Source organism: Loxodonta africana, chromosome 9, assembly GCF_030014295.1.
Source record: "Loxodonta africana isolate mLoxAfr1 chromosome 9, mLoxAfr1.hap2, whole genome shotgun sequence".
NCBI lineage: Eukaryota > Metazoa > Chordata > Mammalia > Proboscidea > Elephantidae > Loxodonta > Loxodonta africana.
In genome coordinates, this window is record NC_087350.1 from 46,383,204 (window position 1) to 46,403,241 (window position 20,038).

General features: G+C 51.8%; 1 protein-coding gene across 1 annotated transcript in view; it reads right to left on the reverse strand.

The window, feature by feature from the left end:
* Positions 1–2,879: 2,879 nt before the first annotated feature.
* The window catches only part of PTPA (protein phosphatase 2 phosphatase activator), a 38,819-nt gene continuing 21,660 nt past the window's right edge, over positions 2,880–20,038 (reverse strand). Inside the window, exons 5-10 of the mRNA XM_010587575.3 lie at positions 19,842–19,959; positions 17,480–17,579; positions 16,357–16,481; positions 15,165–15,265; positions 10,944–11,051; positions 2,880–4,497 (exon numbers count right to left, since the gene is read on the reverse strand). Of these exons, the coding sequence (XP_010585877.2) occupies positions 4,420–4,497; positions 10,944–11,051; positions 15,165–15,265; positions 16,357–16,481; positions 17,480–17,579; positions 19,842–19,959 (630 nt within the window). The 3' untranslated portion in view covers positions 2,880–4,419. The remainder of the gene's footprint in view (positions 4,498–10,943; positions 11,052–15,164; positions 15,266–16,356; positions 16,482–17,479; positions 17,580–19,841; positions 19,960–20,038) is intronic.

Genomic DNA, 20,038 nt, shown 5'->3' on the forward strand with positions numbered 1-20,038 from the left:
GTGGGTGTGTCAAGTGTGAAGGAGATGGGAAAGCACTAGGAGAGCCTGTTAGAAAGTTTCAAACTTCCCCAGAGCATGGTGCTCAAAGCCCAATGCAGGCCAGCTGCAACCTGCCTCTCCACCTTTGCAACTGGCCCCCACCTGGAGTGTCCCTCATCCGCACCAATCATCCAAATGCCATTTCCTCCACAGAGCCTTTCCCGTGCTCCCTTCTCCCTCCCCCTCCCCAGTCCCATCACTCCCCTGAGGTGGCCCTGAGCAAGGGCACAGAGACCCAGGGCCAACTCTCTGTCCTCTTAGTCACATGTCCAGCAGGTCACTGCCACTTCCAGGACTCTGATCTTGGCCACTACCCTGCAGGTCTGCCCTCCTCCTGTGCCCTGGAACTCAGCTGTCCCTGCTCCACCCACAGTCGCTCCCTTAGAGGTCTCTTGGTCTGGTGGAGCTACCAAAAACCAAACCCATTGTTGTTGAGTAGATACGGACTCATAGTGACCCTATAGGACACAGCAGAGCTGCCCCACAGGGTTTCCAAGGCTATAGATCTTTATGAGGATAGACTGCCACATCTTTCTTGCATGGAGAGGCTGGTGGGTTCAAACCACCAACCTTTCAATTAGCAGCCGAGTACTTAGCTGCTGGGTGGCTCTACACCCAGTCATTATGCTGACCGCTCCCTGGTCTGTTTCATCAGCCTGAACCCACTCCAGGCTCTAGATTAGCATATCCAACTGTTTCTCCCAGATCTCCTCTTAGAAGGTAATAGGCATCCCCCCACCAACAGCAAATTCACAATCCCTCAGTCTTCCTCTCTCCTCAGTAAATGGCTTCAAGTTGCACAAGCCAAGTATCAGGGGTGCTATTGGCTGCTGCTTTTCCCTCTCACACCTCCCTTCCTGTCAGCGGTACCCCCAAATACAGCCAAAATCTGACCACTTCTCACCACCTCCACGCTGGACCCTAAGCCGAATCACCAACCTCTCGCCCAACCACATCGACAGCCTCCCATGCTCTTGTCCCACCCAGCCCTGGCCCTTCTCACACAGCAGCAGAGTGATCCAGGCACTTTGCTCCAGTGAAAACATTCCAGTAGCCTCCCATTAAATACAGGTGGTCAACTTACAATGTATTCGACTTACCACAAACCACATTTGCCCCATTTATTTTTTTGTTTTTTTGGGGGGGGTCGGTACATTTTATCTTAACATGTACTACAACATTGCAGGGTGTAACTTGCTGACATTATTCTCAGATGTTTACTTGCAGATGTTTAGTGTTATAATTTATAAAACCAAAAAAAAAAACAAAAAACCAAACCCAGTGCCGTCTAGTCGATTCCGACTCATAGCGACCCTATAGGACAGAGTAGAACTGCCCATAGAGTTTCCAAGAAGCATCTGGTGGATTCGAACTGCCGACCTCTTGGTTAGCAGCCGTAGCATTTAACCACTACGCCACCAGGGTCTTATAAAGATTCTGATAATAAAAGGCAACAATAATGAAAACTAAAAAAAAATTCGGTACTCGATTTATGTCAGAATCTACTTAAGACAGTCGTCGGAACGGAACCTCGTCGTAACTCAAGGACTACCTGTTCTCTAAACTCCAAACTCCTTTCCTCAGCAGAGCCCATAAGGCCCCACCGCCTTGGAGCCTGGCTTCTTCGACCTCACCTCCTGTCCCACCATGGCTCCAATCCCCAAGTCCTAGCTGGGCCCTGCACTGTGCCCGCACCCACCCTGCTTCCTCTGCCCAAAGTTCTACTGGAGGGTCCTCCTCCTCCTCATTTGGGTCTCGCCTCATGTCCCTCCACCAAGGTGTCTTTCCTGACCACTCTAGTTCAAGTAACACTCCACCCCTCCCCTGCCTTCTCTACTTAATTGCTGTTATTTTCTTCATACTACACCTCACCACTTGACATTGTTACTTACGGATTTACCCCTGTCATCCACACTAGAATGAGGAATGGCACCCATTTTTTATGGAATGAATGAATTCCTCATGATCCATGATGTCAGCATTATCGTGCCCATTTTGTAGATCAGGAAGCCAAGGCTCGGAGAGATGAAGTCAACTAATAGGGTCTCCTCGTTAGCAAGTGGCGGGTCTTGGGTTTGAACCCAGGTCAGCCTGACTCCAGAGGCAAGGCTCCTGGCCATCAGGATCCCCTGGAAAAGGTGCAGCTGACCCAGGACTGAGGCCAGAAGAGAGGCCAAGTGTCCTTGTTCTCTGGGGAGAAGACTTGGCCTGAAGACAGGGAATAGGGGTGCCTGAGGAAGTCTTGGGTCACAGTAGCCCCACAGATTCCCAACTCTAGCATGACAGGGACAGTTGGTGAGAGGGAGCAGTAGATTGCAGGGCCACTCTGTTAAAAACCACAGGTGCACATCTCACTGCCAGGTCCAGTCCAAAGGCTCCACCAGTGTCTCTATTCAGGGCTCCCCTGGGCCTGCTCCAGGGTGACCCGGAAGTCCAGAGGGGCTGCCCTCACCAAGAACGGCCACAGCAACCATGGGGGTATTTGTTCTCTACCAGGCCCTGAGCTGAAGATTTCACATCCTTTATTCACTCCTGGCAACTACCCCGACTGGCCCCATTTACTGGAAGCTGAGGCTCAGAGATTCAGTAACTTACCCAAGACCTTGCGGCTCGGGTAGGGGCTTGGGGGAGCCAGGATTTGAGCCTAGGTCTCTGCTCAAGCAACTGTTACACATTCAGCCAAGTGCCTTCTCACTGCCCAGGGAAGGCTCGATCCAGCCCCGATATGAAACAGCTCAAGCCCCAGACACCATGGCCCAAAGGAAGGGGACCTGATGAGGGACAAACAGTCCGGAGATGGAACAAGCAGGTGGCATAAAAAGGCAAACCTCACACAGGTGACAGGTGCAAAACAGAGGCTTTAATCCCAACAGCAATGAAGGCGCAAGGGGCCAGGGGGTGGGGGACGCTGGCACAGGGCAGGGAGGTGCCCGGAGGGTGGTGGTCTGGACCATGGGAAGGAGACAGGCACTAGGCCTCTCCTAGGAAAACTTTTATTTCTGTGGCTCCTGCCTCAGCCTCGGCCCAGATCATCAGCCTAGACCTGAGGGTCAAGCCCTATATTGTGCTTCTCAGGTGCTCTTCCTCCCCAAACGGTATGTGGGACCCAGACATGGGCATAAAGTAGTGGAGAGGGGCAGGCCTAGGCTTGGGCAAGGGAGAGTCTGCAAGAGCCAGGCCTGGGAATAGCCCTAGAAGAAAACTCGGGAACTGGCAGGTAGCATCCCTCACCCCTAGGGGCGGGCCCGGCCAGCTCAGCCCCTGCCCATCCTCATAGCCAATGCCCAGGCTGGGGAGCCATCGCTTACCTCATCCCACAAAGCCCACAGCAAGTCCTGGGCAGCTGGGAGAATACGGAGCAGAGCTGCTGCTTTCTAAGCCCTTCCTGCGATGGCCCACTCACCACCCGGGGAGCAGAGAAACAGGGCCAAGGGGCCTCAGGAAGAAGAGCAAGAAGCAATGAGGAGGCAGCAGAAGCGTCCGAAAGTACAGCAGCCACGAGGAATCCAGGTTCTCCACACACACAACTGGCCCCAAGCCCCTCCCGGAGTCTCTGCCACCCCCTCCCCGCCATGGAGTGCTTTGGAAAGGTAGGCCTCACCTAATCGTCTGGTGAGAGAGGGGGGCAAACCCTGCCTGAGCCCTCCCAGGAGCCCAGTGCCCCCAAAGGGCAGCCTCATAGTGAGGCTATCCCTTGGGGAGGGCGACAGGTGTGGCTATGAACAGGAAACCCAACAAAGTCAAGGGCCAAAGAACAGCAGAGCCAGAATGAGGCTCTGGATACATCTCCTCAGGCCCAGGGGGAGCCAGAAAGGGAGGAGCTGGGGGGTCACCAGCCAAAACAGCCCAGGCTTCTCCCTCCCTCCTTCTCCAACTCCACTCCTGGGCTGGCTGGTCACTGGCCCCAGCCTCCAGCCCTCAGAGCACCCAGGAACCCACCTGAACATGGGAGACCAGGGGCTCAGGAAATTGACCCACCCTGGGGAGAAACTGCTCCAACCCTCAGAAAGGCAACAGGAGATGGGGAGGGAAAGCAATGGAAATGGCAAAATAGCCCCTCCCCCACAGTGGCGCAGGACAGCCCCAGGTATCAGAATGGGGCTGGACAGGAGTGATGGGAGGAAAAGAGGGGCAGGCACAGGAGGGGTAGGCCTAGACCCCTCTTCCTGCCCCTCTGCCACAGCAGGGAGAGGGGGTTGTCAGGAAACTGGCCACACTTTGGTCACTTCTCCCAACGTAGGTCCTTCAGCCTTATGCTCTCCGTCTACCTGGAGCTCGCCACCCCACCCCAGTAAACAGTCAAACAGAAAGAACAAAGGGGAGGGGTGGGGAGGGGGCCGCAGCTGGGTTGGGAGAGCAGCCTGGGAGGCTCAGGCCCTCCTAGCATGACGTGACTGGCTGGATGGGCAGCAGGCTCCCGAACTTGAAGTGCTGGATCACAGGAAACTTCTCCAGACACTGCAGGAAGAGGAAGAGCAGAGGTTAGGGCCCCTGGGCAACCCTGGAGGCTCGAACTAGTGAGGTGGAGCCCTTCCCAGGAGGGGTCCTTCCAGGCCCAGGAGGGGTCCATCCAGGCCCAGGAGTGGCCCCCAGGCCTTCGGAGAAAGGCAAGGCTCCCTACTTGACACTGGCCTCCTCCAGTCCCTAGTCACCCTTCCGGTCCAAAAACCCTGCTCCACCACAATCAGACCCACCAAATAATGTGTGTGAGAGAAAGGCAGCCCAACCCCACAAGCAAAAGCCAAGAAGAGAGGCAGCCAGATGAGAAAGAACCCACCCACCAACGGACTAGAACTGACGGTCCAGAAGCAAACCCACATATCTATGATCAACTGATTTTTGACAAGGGTACTAAATCCATTCAATGGGGAAGGAAAATCTCTTCAATAAATGATGTTGGGAAAATTGGATTTTCACATGCAGAAAAATGAAACAGGACCCATGCCTCACACCATATACAAAAACAAATTCAGAATGGGTTAAGGACCTAAATATGCAAACTAAAACCATTAAACTCTTAGAAGAAAATGCAGGGCAACGCTGTCACACCTAGCTTTTAACAATAGATTATCTAGTTTAACAACAAAAGCACAAACACCAAAAATTAAATACATAAATGGGACCTCATAAAAATTAAGAACTTTTGTTCAACAGAAGACTTTACCACAAAAGTGAAAAGACAAGCTACTGACTGGGAGAATATCTGATAAGAATCTAATAACCAAAATATATACAAAACTTCAACAACTTAACAACAAAAAGATAAATAACCCAATCATAAAATGGGCAAAGGACTTGAATAGACACTTCACCAAAGAGGACATTCAAATGGCCCCCAGACACATGAAAAGATGTTCAGCATCATTAGCCATCAGAGAGATGCAAATCAAAACCACAATGAAATACGATTTCACTTTCACTAGGATGGCCAAGATTAAAAAAAGAAAATAACAAATGTTGGTAAAGATATGGGGAAATTGGAACCCTTATCCATTGCTGGTAGGAAGGCAAAATGGTACAGCCATTGTGGAAACCAGTGTGGCGGTTCCTCAAAAAACTAAAAATAGAACTACCATATGACCCAGCAATTCCACTCCTAGGTATATAACCAAAAGCCTTGAAAGCAGACACTCAAAAAGAGACTTGTACACCAGCGTTCATTGCAGTACTATTCGCAATAGCCAAAAGGTGGAAACAACCTAAATGCCTATCAACAGATGAATGGATAAGCAAAATGTAGCACATACATACAATGGAAGACTATTCAGCCAGTAGGAGAAATGATGTCTTGATACACGCTACAGTATGGACGGAGCTTGAAGACATTACACTGAGCAAAATAAACCAGTCACAGAAGGACAAATATTATATGACCTCACTTACATAAAAAAACAAGAAAAGGCAAATGTACAGAGATCAAAGTTTATTAGTGGTTACCAGCGGTCAGAGGGAAGGAGAAAAGGGAGGTTAACAATGATGGAAAAATTGCATAGGTTAAGGATAAGGTTGCATGGCCAATTATTATAATTGCTGTCAATAAGCTATATACCTGTAAAAAGTTGAATTGGCAAAAGTTGTGTGATAGATATATTTACTACTACAACAACAAAAGAATAGCTACTGAGGCTGCTTATATATAACCAAACACCTCACGGGATTTGGTTCCTTGGCTTGGAGGTCTAGGGTCATGGTTTCATGGGACATCCCAGTTAACTGGCCTAATATAGTGTTGAGTGGTTTTGTTCTGTCTCCTCGTTTGTTGTGTAGCACTTGGGGTCTTAAAAGTTTGCAAGCTGACATCCAAGGCACAACACTTGCTCTCTATTTACCCGGAGCAACAGAGGAAGGAAAGTCAGGAATAGGAGGAGGATATGGAATGTGTGGCTAATTGCCTCTGTGAACAACTATCTCCTTTGCCATGAGACCAGGAGAACTGGATGATGCCCAGCTACCACTACTGAATATTTTGATCAAAGTTTCCATAGTAGAATCCTGATCAAAAGGGGGAAAATGTAGAACAGAATTTCAAATTCTCATAGACTACAAACTTCCTGGGACCATGGAAGGTAAATGAACCCCTGAAACTACTGCACTAAGATAATCTTTAAACCTAAAACCTAAATGCCTATCAGCAGATGAATGGATAAGCAAAATGTGGTACATACACACAATGGAATACTATTCAGCCAGTAGGAGAAAAGATGTCCCTTAAGTCTTCTTAAAACCAAACGATAGTTTAGCTTAACTGGTAGAAAAAACAAAAAGAACATTATGCTCTTTCAAGAACTATCTATATGGGATCAAATTGACAACAGCAACTCAAAAGATTAAAAGGAACCTTAGGGGGCTGTGAGATTATGTTAATGAGGGAGGAACACCTCAGAAAAGGAGGGTGAGAATGGTTGCACAACTCAAAGAAAATATTCTCAACAACAACAACAAAATAAATAAAATTTAGAAAAAAAAAGAACCCTCCCAAATTATATGGGAACCTTCTAGCTGAGGCCCAGCCCCTGGAGAAGATGTTTGAGAACATTTGTACATAAGCCTGAGAAGGAACCAGGGCCTATTTTCTCAGATTTTTAGTTCTCTGAACTGAAAAAAAAAAAAAAAAAAAGGCATCTTGGCACTTCAGAGTGAGACAATGAGAACAAGCTGATGTCCCCCCACCCCCTGGGCAATTCCCAGCAGCCCTGTGCGTGGGGCAGGAGAAAAGAGCACTGAGCAGGGGCCTGGCCATACTCTCTGACCCCAGCCTAGACCAGCCTTAGCCCCAGAGTCTGCCAGAGGGCAGGAGATGAAGAGATCAGGAGGGCCTACACAGAAGCTGGCCTGGGTCACAGCCAGCACAACCTTCAGGCCAGCATCCCTCCAGCCTGGGCGCTGCTTTAGCACTGCACAGGGCAGGGACGGGTCAGGCTCCAGGCCCCAGCCTGCCTGTGCCCAGCTCAGCTGTGCCAACCACACAGGCTCTGGTCACCGGCTAGCTCTCAACATACGGCAGCTCTGGGCATGTGGGGATCTGCCAGGCTGGCCCCGGGCCTCCTCCCACACCTTCGGCCACAGAAATAATTAGAAGATGCTGAGCACCTCATGGTTGGGGTGGAACAAGACTTCTGGCCTCCAGAGGAGGGGAAGGACTCATAGTGTGGCTAGGGTCTTAGCCTCTAACTCAGAAGGGCCAAGGGATGCTGTGACTGGGCCCAGGTTCCTTCGCCTTAACAACGAGCTGCAGAAACATGGAGTGAGGAGGTCTTGGCCAGCTGTGTGTCAGGGGAGGAGGCGGTTCACAAGGCCCAAAAGCGGACCAAGAGGGGAGAAGTGAAAAAGAAAATCCTTTCTGTGCAGCAGAAGAAGAGCAGGGCTCTAACCTGCAATGTGGGAGCAGAGCCAGAGCCGTGGCCACAGCCAGGCTCCAGGCCTTGGGCAGAGAAATTGGGGAGCAGGCAACCAGGGTGGTCCCTGGGGGGAGGAGCAGCAGCAGAACTGGGCCAGAGGCAAAGTCAGCTGCCATTGTGCTTATGTCATCACGGAAGTGGTGGGAGTTTGGAAAAGGGGGCCCCTAGGGTCCTGGAATTCCAGCAAGGGTCAAAGGTCAGCCTGCTTCTAGCTCTCATTCAAGAGAAACTGCAAAGGCAAGAAGCTTGGGGGCGGGGCAGAGGCAGATATCGCTCCACTTCATCCACAGGGCCCCTCCCCTGGGATGATGCCAAGGGGCCCCCGAAAAAGCTTTCCCAGGGTCACAGAAGAGATGAGGAGCTGGGCTACAGGATCTGGGTGAGGTTGCTTGGGGCAAAGAAGTCTGTGGCTCCAGGGCAAGAGCAGAAGGGAGCCTCTGGTCAGGGCTCTATCCCAGCAAGGTCCAGACCGGCTAATTGGGCCCTGGCAGTCCGACCCTGTGCAGATGGGCTGAGCAACAGCTTCATCTTGACCTCTTACAGGCCTTTCAGCTGGAGGCCCAGGCCAGGAGGCTAGGACCAGAGGCTCAAGGTGGAGAAGGGGCTCTATGGGTACTGACAAGGCCCTTTTGAAGGTAGCGCCAGCAGTGATGGCCCTCAAGGAAGACAGCTCTGCCACCACACAAGGCCCCCTGAACGCATTAGGTGCTTCAGCTCAAAAAGGCCTGAACAGGCAGCTTAGAGGTGCAGTCAGTCCCAAACCGTTGGGCCACCTGAGGAAGAGCACCTAATGCCAGGGCCTGGCCAGGCTTCTATGCCAGCTCAGAGAGACCAAGTGGCTGGTGGACCCTGGCTTTGCTAATCCCCTTCTTGACTTCAAGACTGGTGGGCCTCTAAGGTCTTCCCCGTGGACTGAGAACTGGTCTGAAAATGCAAGTCCTCCACTTGATCCTTCTGGTCAAGGAACATACAATTCCATGAACTATCACGGAACAAAGACTCAGGACAACTTGCTAGTAACTCATGAATGAGCCTTAAACGTTACAAAGTTTGGTGTTCGTAACTACAGTTAGTCAGTCACAGCACCATCCTACAACAACATCTGGCTTCCACACAGGCTTGAGGAGGCTGAAGGCCCCCTACCCGTGTGCACAGGCGGAGTGCCCCCAGAGCTGGTTCCTGATTTCAGGATGGGCGCTGGGTTATCTATCTACCAGTACACCCTCTGTCTTGTCCTGAGTTGGTGGTAGTTTTTGATTGCTGTCCTCCTCATGGTCAACATCCACAGATGTTTGCACCCTCTCTCCAGCTGTAACTGACTGTTACACTGCGGATGGTTCTGTTCTTGTGTTCTGGCCGCATCATCACCATTTTGAATTTAACCTGCTCCGCCTCCACCCTCTGTCAGCTTGAAGCTCTTTTGCCTCCAGAAAGTTGGGGGGATGTAGGGGAAGAAGGACAGGATCTCTTGTTCTACCCATAGGAGGCCTGAGTCAACATAACTTTAGTTACTCAACTAAGAGACCTGCAGAAAGGACAGCATTTAAGATCCCAAGCAAGGAAAGAGCCACAGTGTTGGGTCCTGGACGTACCGGGGGGAGGGGTGTCAGGCTGGAAGGGAGCCATGCACCTCTCAAATGTTCCAGACTACCCAGCAGTGGGGAGAGCTAAGTAGGGCAACAGAGTTCCCACTGCAACCACTGTGGGACTGGGCAGGGTGGGGGTGTCAGGAACAACAGGACGCCCAGAGGGCAGTGACCTGCTGCTGTCCAGCCAGGCAGAGCCAGAGTGGAGCACCGGACGGGCTGCCGGAAGGAGCCTGCACAGCCCCAGCAAGCGACGCCTCTCAGATTAGAGAGGTATGTGGGTTGGAACCTAAACACAGGATGTGAAGTCCAGAGGAAAGGGACTAGGGGGGAGGGAGAACGGAAGGGAGACAGAGGGCCAGACCTGGTCAGTTCCAGCACAGCCATTAACCCCTTCAGGGCTATGTAGAGAGCACTAGCTCAACTGGAAGTATTTGTGCTACCAAACCTTGGGCTCCCCCTCTAACACCCTTTTCTCCCAGCTCCTCTGCCTCTGTAGATGGGATGTGAGGTCTAGCAGAGCAGACCAGGGGCACCTCCCTCCCAGAAGTCAGTGGATGGCTAAGAGTCAAAACATGGGTACCTAAGGGACAGTGCCCAATACCACGAGATAGCTGCCAGGGCCAGCCTGAGGGGAAAGAGAGGACTTTGGGGATCCATCTACCCCCTACTAGGCAGGGGACTTCACATCTAGGCTTTTCCACAGCCAAGGGTCAAGCAGCCCCAGGACTGGTCTGCCCAAGGTATGGGAGGAGCTAGTGGAAGGGAAAGGGTGAAAAGAAAATGTCTCCTCCCCACTCACAAGACAGAAAGCTCCTCCTCAGCTGGGAAAGGAGGAGAGATGAGAACAGCCTCAGCAGCCCAAGGGCAGCCACCTCCCAGCAAGGTGGCACTCCAGGAAACCAAAGCCTCTTTAGATTTCAGAGCAGGGAGGGGCACCTGCATCAAAATCACCTGGACAGCTCATTAACAACATCCCTTCAGGCCTCCAAACTGAGGCCTGAGGAGCAGCACTTTGGCTGAGGCCTCCAGAAGATGAAACCCTCTCCCAAGCACAGCTTCATTTTCTGTCCCCACAGGAGGGGTAGGCTCAGAGGCAGTCTGAGTAGAGGGGCCAAGAGTCATTTGACAGGTGGGAACTGTGGCCCCCCCAGGCAGCAGGGACTTGCCCCAAGTCACCGAGCACAGCTGGAACCCAGTCCACTGCTTTTTCAACTGCCCATTCCACAGTTGGGAGATTCTGGGGTCCCAAGCATCAGAGGGGCTGGCCTAAGATTCAGAGCAAAACACTAGGGGCAGAGAAGCAGGGCCCCCAGACCCGCACCTTCTGCTTTGTCTCCAGCCCCAGCTCTCTGGTGTGGCAGCAGGGGTGGGCGTGCCAGCCAATAGGCAGCTGAAGGTCCAGCCAGCCCCCACTCACCTCAGCCTTATACATGCGGATGAGACCCTGGTTCACTTTGGACCAGGAGGGGACAGCACTGATGTTCCACAGCTGGTTGGAGTGCTCTGCAAAGGGGCCTGTCTTCATCTGGAAAAGAGAGTCCACAAGTTGGAGGGGGGTAGCCTGGAAACATGTCACTGCTCCCCTGCAGCACGGTCACACACAGGCTTGGGGACCAGGCCACACACACTGGTGCCTGCAAGGCCCACTGGGAAAACATAATCTCCCTTGCCCATCCCCTTAGTCACCCCTCTTTCTCCCACAGGCAGATGAAGGGGCCCAATTCCCACCTCCCACCAAATCTAGCAGCCACAGGGAAATAAAATCTCCATTCAAGCTCCTGGTGCAGGTCCCACCAACTCCCCTGGATCTGCAGCATGCCTCTCTAGCACTGTGACTCACCCCCATTCAGATAAACAGCACAGCGGCATGGCCCCAAGCCTGCCAGGTCGCCCCTCCCCACCGTCCACCATACAAAGGGCAGGCTCAGCCACAGGCACTGGGTCTGCACCTGCCATAGGAAAGCTGGAAAAGCAGCAGGAGGGGCTGGTGTGGGGGAGGGCCAAGGTGGGTAAGACTCAAACCTTGGTAGCCACGTGGCGGGGGGTGCCTGCAGCAGACTGGGGAGGAAGGTCTGTTCAGAAAATCAGCCTGGCCTAGCCAGGAGGTGGGGACAGGATGGCAACCACAGCAGCAAACAGCAGGCAGGGCAAGGATAGCTCCATTCCTACTCCCTTCTCTTGCTGAAAGAGTCTGACCCTCCAGGAAAGGAGAGAAAACTTCTGCAGCAAGCCCAGCAAAGGTCCCATGACATCAGAAGCCACAGCACTGAGACAGGAGGCTTGTGTGCCTAAGTGTATCCCTCGGACACCACCACACACGCCCGTTGTGGGCAGCATTTACGCTGGAGGAACAGGGTTCAGCACCCTGAGCCCCAGGCTTTGGAAGAATGACTTTGAAAAGCAAAGGAGCTGAGTCTGGCAAGGAAGCAGTAACTTGGACCCTGAGTGGGTAGAACGATCCAGAAGGGGCTGTGTGGAGATGGTGGGAGCTGGAGAAGAGCAGTTCCAGAGAGAAGGGATAAGTCGAGCTCTCTCCCATCTTGGGGAATCATAATACAGGGGTCCTCAGTGGCACATAACCCCTACCCTTCAGCTGTAGCCTACTGCCCGGCTGACCTATACCCACAGGCCTCTCACCTTCTCCAGTCAGGGCAACTCTTAAGAAACTTTAAGGTATAAGTCCAAAAAAGCTACCATTTTGCCCCTTCCCCCAGGCCCAAGTTCCCAAGGAGCCTCTCTCCAGGTTCTGTAGCAAGGTCTTCTTCCAGGCTTCCCAGCAGTGTAGCCAGCCCAGCCCACAGCACCAGAGACAAAAATCATCCCAGTCCCAGCAGGACTTTTCTGGGGTCATTCCCCTCACCCAGAATGTTTTCCCCTCGTTTCTAGCCAAGGCTCCTTCCTCCAGGAGGGGTAACTGGCACACCAAGCCTACAAAGCCTGGCCTTCACCAAGCTTTGTTCTGCTCCATCAGGCTCCGCCCCCAACCTCCACGGCCCCTCCCTCCCTCCTTTCCCCCTTGTTTGCCCGTGCCCCAGGCTCCTGGGGACAAGGCCAGGCTCCAGCCCACCCCTTCACTCCTCCACCCCGAAGCTTAGGAATCATAGGAGCTGTGTCACCAGCTTCACTATTTGAACAAGGCCCTGTGGGCAAACTACCTAGGAGACACCTTGCTGCTCTGCCCAACTGCAGCAGCTCCAGGAGCCTGCTCAGCAAGGTGAGCAGAGGCAGACAGGCAAGTGGAGCAGAGGCAACCAGAGGTGACAGTTCCTGGGTTAGCCTCGCCCACTAGGGTCACAGGAACGGATCCCCGAAAGGCCGCTGGCCTGGGGCAAGAGCCAGTGTGGGGCCCATGCTCTGGAGCCCCAATGGCCTTGGGACCCCACTGGTGTAAAGGCCAGAGGTACTGGTTCTCAAGAGGCGCTGTCCCCTGAGGCCTTCAGTGTCCCAAGGTCTCCCTAAGTCCTTCAGAAGGACACTGCAACTCTGGGAAAGAAAAACAGACGTGAGGGAAAAAGAAATCGGGGGTGAGAAGACCAAAAAAAAAAAAATTAGCTCATTCTAGCCACAAAGGGAGAAGAGAAAGAGCGAGAACGAGCAAGCAAGCTGCAGTCCCGCAGTGACCCCAGGGGAATCGTGTGAGTCAGAGCAGCCATATTGAGCAGGAAATTACTCACAGACGCTGCGTTCCTGCCTCTCCACTCCCAAGAGAATCGGCCTTTTGTAAATGGTTCCTCTGTCAGTAACTGAGGGGGGATGGGGCGGGGGATGGGGGAGGCTCTGCACAGCGCCTTCCTGTCAGCTCCTTCCCTTCCAGCTGAAATCTGATCCCTCCCTTCCCAAAACTCCAAATTTAGAAGCCAGATTGAAACTGAAATTCTTTTTCTCCCTGCAATGGGCTCTTAAAGGCGCCAGAGCTGCATTTCCTGAGACAGCAGAAGCGCCACAAGGTGGGGTCCCTCTTTCTGGATGCCCAGGGCTACCAGGGCAGGTCCCCATGTGAGAATCGGGAGGGGAATGTGGGTTCCATTTCCAACTTTTGGTTGTTTTGTTTAATCTCTTAGCTGCACCAGTCCACAGCGACTGCCAGGTCTCCAGGGGCAACACCGCCTCCTTCCTGCGCAAAGAACACGAAACTCCATGCCGGCTGCCAGGTCCCCCATGCCCGTGCCAGGCCTTCGACCTTTTGTCAGAGTAAGGCAGTCCAGGGCACTCACTCATCACCCACAACGGCTGCAAAACGCAATGGAAGGGGCTGGGGGATGACAGCAGCCCAGCCACAAGCTCTGCAGAACTAACACAGTGTACTGCAACCAGCAACAACCCCAGCCTGGCTCTAGGCTGTCTTGGCTGGCAAAAGGGAGCCTGCCAGAGTCACTTCAACTCATGGGACACGCCCCCTTCTAACATTCAAGGTTTAACACTATGCCCTAGAGCCAAAGTAAAAATCCAGCCTTGCAGAGGGAGTTCGGAACAGCTAAAAACTCTTAAATCCTGCCCCCACCTCCCTATCCATACGTACCCCTCAATTAAAAAAATTACTAAAAGTTCAGTGTGCCTTTACCGCCACCTAGTGGTCACTTTAGGATTTCCTATAGCAGAGAACTGAGTCCCGAACTGAGTCCCAAACTTTGGGAAAGCTCTTGTGTGTATGTGTTCTTTTCACCAGCATAACCAACCAAACAAACAAAATACAAAATTTTAACCTGAATTCAATTCCCATATTCCCTGAGACCCGGCCTGGCCTGCCTCCTTGTTAAGTGTTATTAACAGGGACCAAGGGGCTAGACCAGCCACCAGGGGGCGCCAAAGCAGCGTCGCACCCCAGCCCCACATAAGAAGCCCACAGGCTCCAGCGTAGAATCTGCACCCCTTATTCCACCGTACTCCTTCAGTTTGTCCTGGGGTTTCCCAGGGCTCCGCGGACCCTCACAGACCCTTCCACTTCAAAGGCAAGCAGCACATGACAGGCTCTCAAGACAATGAGCTAGGCTGCCCCCAAGTCCTTCTGACCTTGGGCTTGCTACCGTGCTGAAAACAGCAGATCTCTGAGAAGGAAGCGGTGGCCGTCCCAGCTGACTTGGAAAAACGTGTCATGTGTCATTCCCCTCTGGCCTCTGGAGCATGGCTTCAGCCTGAGCCCATTGCCTACCACGGTGCTACAACTGCTTAACCAGGCTTCTCCCCTGTTGTGTCCCTTCAGCAGAAAACCATCCTGCTGTCCACTCTAGAAAAACTCTTCAACACCTCGGAGTGTTTCATCCTACATATTCACACGCCCTAGGCTCTACAGACCTTGTGGGCGCCAGGAAATACGCTATCATGCACCCCTCAACAATACCCACCCAGCCTCTTCAGACTTGTGATCTCCAACTAGTGACCGAGTCTCAGTCCCTCAGCTCGAGAGTCTTGTGGGATTCAGTTAACCCCAGGCCCCTGATTTGGGGAGGGGATGGTGAAATGTCAGAAGCTGCTTAAACCTTTCAAGAGAGGCCTAGTGGGGCAACCTTTTCAATAACCCACCTTCTAGTGCCATCTTTGGGCAGCAGCTCTGGCTCTCTGTCCCACTGCAAAGCCACCAGCCTCAAGTCATCTAAGACCAGGGGCTGCCATGGGCCTTCCCTCAGCCCCTCCCCCTCACCTCAGTAATAAACAGGATACACTCCAGGAACATGTAGTCCTTGTGGTTCTCATTCACAGCCTTCTCATCTACAAAGTGCCTGGGCTCCAGATACGGGTGGTCTGGGAAGAGCAAAGTGCCCTGGGGTTAAGAACCTGGTACTCATACCTCCTGGGCCCCTCAGCCTAGCCATGGTCAACATCCACCCCAGGGCTGCAGTCCTGCCCTGATGCTCTCAACACCGAACCCCTCACGGGAGCAAGAAATTACCTTGTGTGTCTGCATTCTAATATGATAAACTCTGTGCTGCCTCTAACTAGCCATGTGGCTTCAGGTCTGTGAGGCTCAGGGTCCTCATCCGTGAAGTGGGGATAAGGACAGCCCCTCCCTCATAGGATGGCTGAGTACTACACAACAGTAATTACCATGTGCAAAGCACTTAGCATGGTGCCTGGCACAGGTAAGTATTATTCAATGCTAGCTGGTCCAATGCTGGCAAAGACCCTTCTTCACAGGGCCATTGAGAAGATTAGGGGAGATAATCTACCTGAAGCACTTAATAGTGCTTGGCACAGAGCAAGTACTCAAAAAATGGTCGTTTATTAATATTATTTTGTAGGCAATTAATTCTATGTCAAATAGACATTCTCTCCCTACCCCCACCCACCGGTAGATCCTGATGAGCTGACCAAGCCTGAAAAAATATTTTGAAGTGGGGAGGAATCACCAGAGCAGGTTCAACTCAGCCCCATAGGAAGTGGCCCCACCACCTAGCACTTGGCAGCAGCTTCCTGATGGGCCCCCTTGTGTACAGTGCAGTAATAACAGTGGATGATGTTAGTCACCAAGTCAAAAGAGCCCCAGTTTCAACATAAAACCCCACAGCTGCTGCCAGAGGCTGGGGCCCATTCACACCAGTCCATTATGCACCAGGCGAGCGCCCCTGCTCCAGCCCATGTCACTTCCCGTTATCTCTATGGCACTCTGCCTCCATCTTCCCCAGCCCACTACGCTGGCTCACAGCAGAAGGTCAACAGCAAAGAGCCTCTGTCAATAGCCAGTCTAATACCTTGCTTTGCAAGCTGTCACTGTCTGCCCTGGGCAGGAGGAGAGGAAAGGAGGGATACAGAATGCACCCTTGGGTGGGGGAGGGGGGGTGGGGGGTAGAAGGGTGGGGAAGGGGGACCTGAAGAGGTACGCGACTCTTCATTACCTATCAGCTGCGAACTACCCCAAATGAAGGGCAGAAACTGGAAATCATCCAGGCCCCACACTCCCTGGCTGCCGGCTGGCTCCATCCTGTATGTCTTCTGGAGCTTCCGCATAACCTCAAGGTACCTGTACAGGACAGTGAGGGGAGACAGGGAAGGAAGCAAAAAGTAAAAAGACAGTCTCAACCCTTCTGCCATTGGGAGTGCAAAGGGGCCAGAAATTACCACTTAAGAGTGTAGCTGGTCTCTATTTCAATTAAAATCTATGTGCGTAAGTTATACATTAGCTGGTACTCTCAAAATAATAGAACTTTTTTTTTTTTTTTTCTTATACACTCAGCCTTCTTTTGGCCTAGAAAGGGGACAATCCCATGGTTTTTAGTGCCATCAACTCCCTCCCGATAACCTGAAAAACCTTGGGCAGGACCCTCAACTTCTCTAACCTCCATTTATCCATCTAAAAGTTGATGAGAGTTGAATTTAAGATTTATCGTCTAGGTTTTTTCAGTTTCAAGCTTCAGTTTTAATCAGAGGCTGGGCATCAAAGTCACCTGTGGTGCTTTTAAACACAACGATCCCTGGGCTCCACCACAGACCTACTGTTCATCATTGCCAGAGTGGAGCCTGGAATCTGTATTTTAAGAGCGCTCCAGGTGACCGACACACACCTGCACTGCCTGCAGGTGGTCTGGCTGATATAAGGCAGCCAGCCGGTGAGAGCCTGACTGCCAGGCTCAGCTAGCTGTGTGACCTTAGTTTTTTCATCTGTAAAATGGAAATAACAATTGCTACTTCAGAGGGCAGTTGTGAGGATAAAATGAGTTAATAAGTAAAAAAAAAAAAAAAAAAATTTTTTTTTTTTTATAGTAAACACCACATAACCATCAGCAGTCAGTGCTTGACACTTGCTTTATTTGTTTTTACTTGGAGGTGAATTTTAACCTGCTGGAAGGAGTCTTAGAACCCCACCCACAAGCCTGAGTCTGACGAGCACAGGGATGAGAAGACCTCAGCCACTCAGGAGAACTCTCAAGCACCCTGTCCCTGGTCTCATGGTAACAAGGAGGAAAGAGACCCTCCTCAATCCCCTACCCCAGCAGCCACCCCTCCTGTCATCTCCCTCACCGATTGAACACCTTGAAGACAATAGCTATTTGGTCATCCACCCGGAGCACCCCAATCTTGCAGAGACAGCAGAGGAAAGCAGCAAAGGCTGCTTCGTGCCCTGGGGGGGGAAAAAGAAAAGCTGAGGTTCACAGAAAATGGAGTGGGACTGCTTCTTGGTCTCATCAGAGTCCAAATCACTAATAACTGCCACCCTCTGAGGAGAGGGGTCAACCTGGAGATAACGGGGCCTCTTCCCCATCCAGAAAGACCTAGGCCCTTTCAGGGACTACCGGTACTATAATTCTCCTCCTAAAAGGCCCAGGCTCTTGACTTTGTAAACAGACATTTACATATTATTTTACACGTTTAACTTACTCATCCATTCCACCCTATTTATTGAGCACCTACTATGTGGGCAGTCACTGTCCCTGCCAGGCACTGGGGAGACAGTGGCAAACAAGTCCCTGCCTTTAGAGAGTTTATGATTTATCAGGGATGATAGACTATTAAATATACAATCACTACTATGATTCTAGTTTTGAAGAAGTACAGGGTGATAACTGAAGAATATGACAGGGGGACTTTGACATAAGGATTCAAGGAAAGTTCCCCTAAGGAAGTCATATTTAATTGGAAATATGAAGAGGGTGGGGGAAGCAAGAAGAGCGGTCTAGCAAGAAGAAACAGCATGTGTGAGGGCCCTGAGGCAAGAAAAAGCTTGATCTGTCTGAGAACCCTGTTGTTGTTGTTGTTAGGTGCCACTGAGTTGATTCCGACTCATAGCGACCCTAAAGGTCAGAGTAGAACTGCCCCCTCGAGTTTCTAAGGAGCAGCTGATGGATTTGAACTGCCAGCCTTTTGGTTAACAGCCAAGCTCTTAACCACTATGTCACCAGGGCTCCTTGAGAACCCTAAGAAGGTTAGTATGGCTAAAGCAGAGAGAGCAAGGGAAGAAGTAGGAGAAGATAGGCTAGAGATCAGGTAGGTCCGAACAGTCACAGTGAGGAGCTCAGACTTAATCTTAAGAGCAATGGGGAGCTACTGAAGGTTACTAAGCAGAAAATGCACACTCAGATTACAGGATCAGAAGGCACCCCCATTTCCTTTCGCAGTTATGTTCAGTAGGAACAATCAGCCCTAAAGAAACTTTGGACTGAATCCCATGGTTCATAGTGTCTAAAAACGTATTTAGAGGGAGGTGAGGAGAGAATATTTCAGTAACTTCCTGTTTCTGCAGAATGAAGGCCCCTCCGAAGCCTGGAAAGCTGTAACTTCAGTTACTTTCATCCGCGACAGGTTCAGTGATGACCAGCCAGAGTCCAAACAGCAATCACTCAGAGGCTCTTACATACCTGAGAACGTGTTTAAGAAAACTCACAACCTGCTAACCTGGCTAGTCTTCCCTGTTGGTCTTAGTCAAAAAGCACCCCATTCCTGAAGGTCTCAAAACATTTGCTAAACCTCTTCCCCAGCAGCCTGGGGAGCAGAGGACAAAACTCATCCAGAACCCAGGTCCAAGCAGGCCCTTCTCAGTCCCTGCCTCTGCAGCCTGGGCTCCCTCTTAAGGGCCCCAAGACAGCAGTAGCTCTTGCATTTGCCAGCTTCAGGGTGGAAAGGTAAGGTGGGCCCTATCTGACCTCTAGTCCATCTTCTTCCACTTCTTCCCTTGCTCTCTCTGCTTTAGCCATACTAACCTTCTTAGGGTTCTCAAGGAGCCCTGGTGACATAGGGGTTAAGAGCTTGACTGTTTACCAAAAGGCTGGCAGTTCAAATCCACCAGTTGCTCCTTACCTTTTGACCAAGGATCATCCTCGGTCAACGCCTCCTGGGCTACACAGGCCACCTCCTGAGCTTGAGAACACTTCTCTTTTAAGATGCCCACATATGCCCTCTCCTCAAAGTCTAAGTCAGATTGGATCCATCCAAACAGCTTAATAGTACAGAGAATCTGGCTAAGAGACAAAGGGCCTTGGGGAGAGTGTGTCACAATGCTACTAGCAGCTTCTCTAAGTAGTTGCCTTGAGATATAGTAAGTGCTCAATAAATTTTTATTTTGGTGATGGTGCTGGTGACCATGTGCTCACAGAGAGGCCATCTTTATGAAGAACGGAGAAACCAGCTCTGTGTGTACAGGCTCTGTGCACGTGGCAGCAGCACCCCCTGGTGGACCAGGCTAGAGCTACAGGAGCAGCTTCAGGCCTCCCCATACCACAGGGTGTGGCCTCCAGATGGCCCCCACAGGTTGCAGGAGCTTGGCAAACTCTTGCTTGCTCAGGGGGGCTTAAGACAATCCAGAGCAAAGAAGCAGCAGCCCAAGAAAAGAAAGCAGTGAAGCCAAATAGCTGCAAGGCCCCCAATGGGCAGGGGAGTGGGCAGATACCTGTGCCATAGTCGATACGCGTGGAGTTCCCCACTGATTCCTTTAGGTAAACAGCCACCTCAGGGACTGCAGCTGCCAGATGGGTGGGAACCACTGTGGCCACCAAGTTTTCTGCCTCCTGATAACACAAAAGACACAAAGTGGTGGTAGCAGATTAGGCAGCATCCCAGTGGCAGGCACCCAGGGCAGTGTCTGGC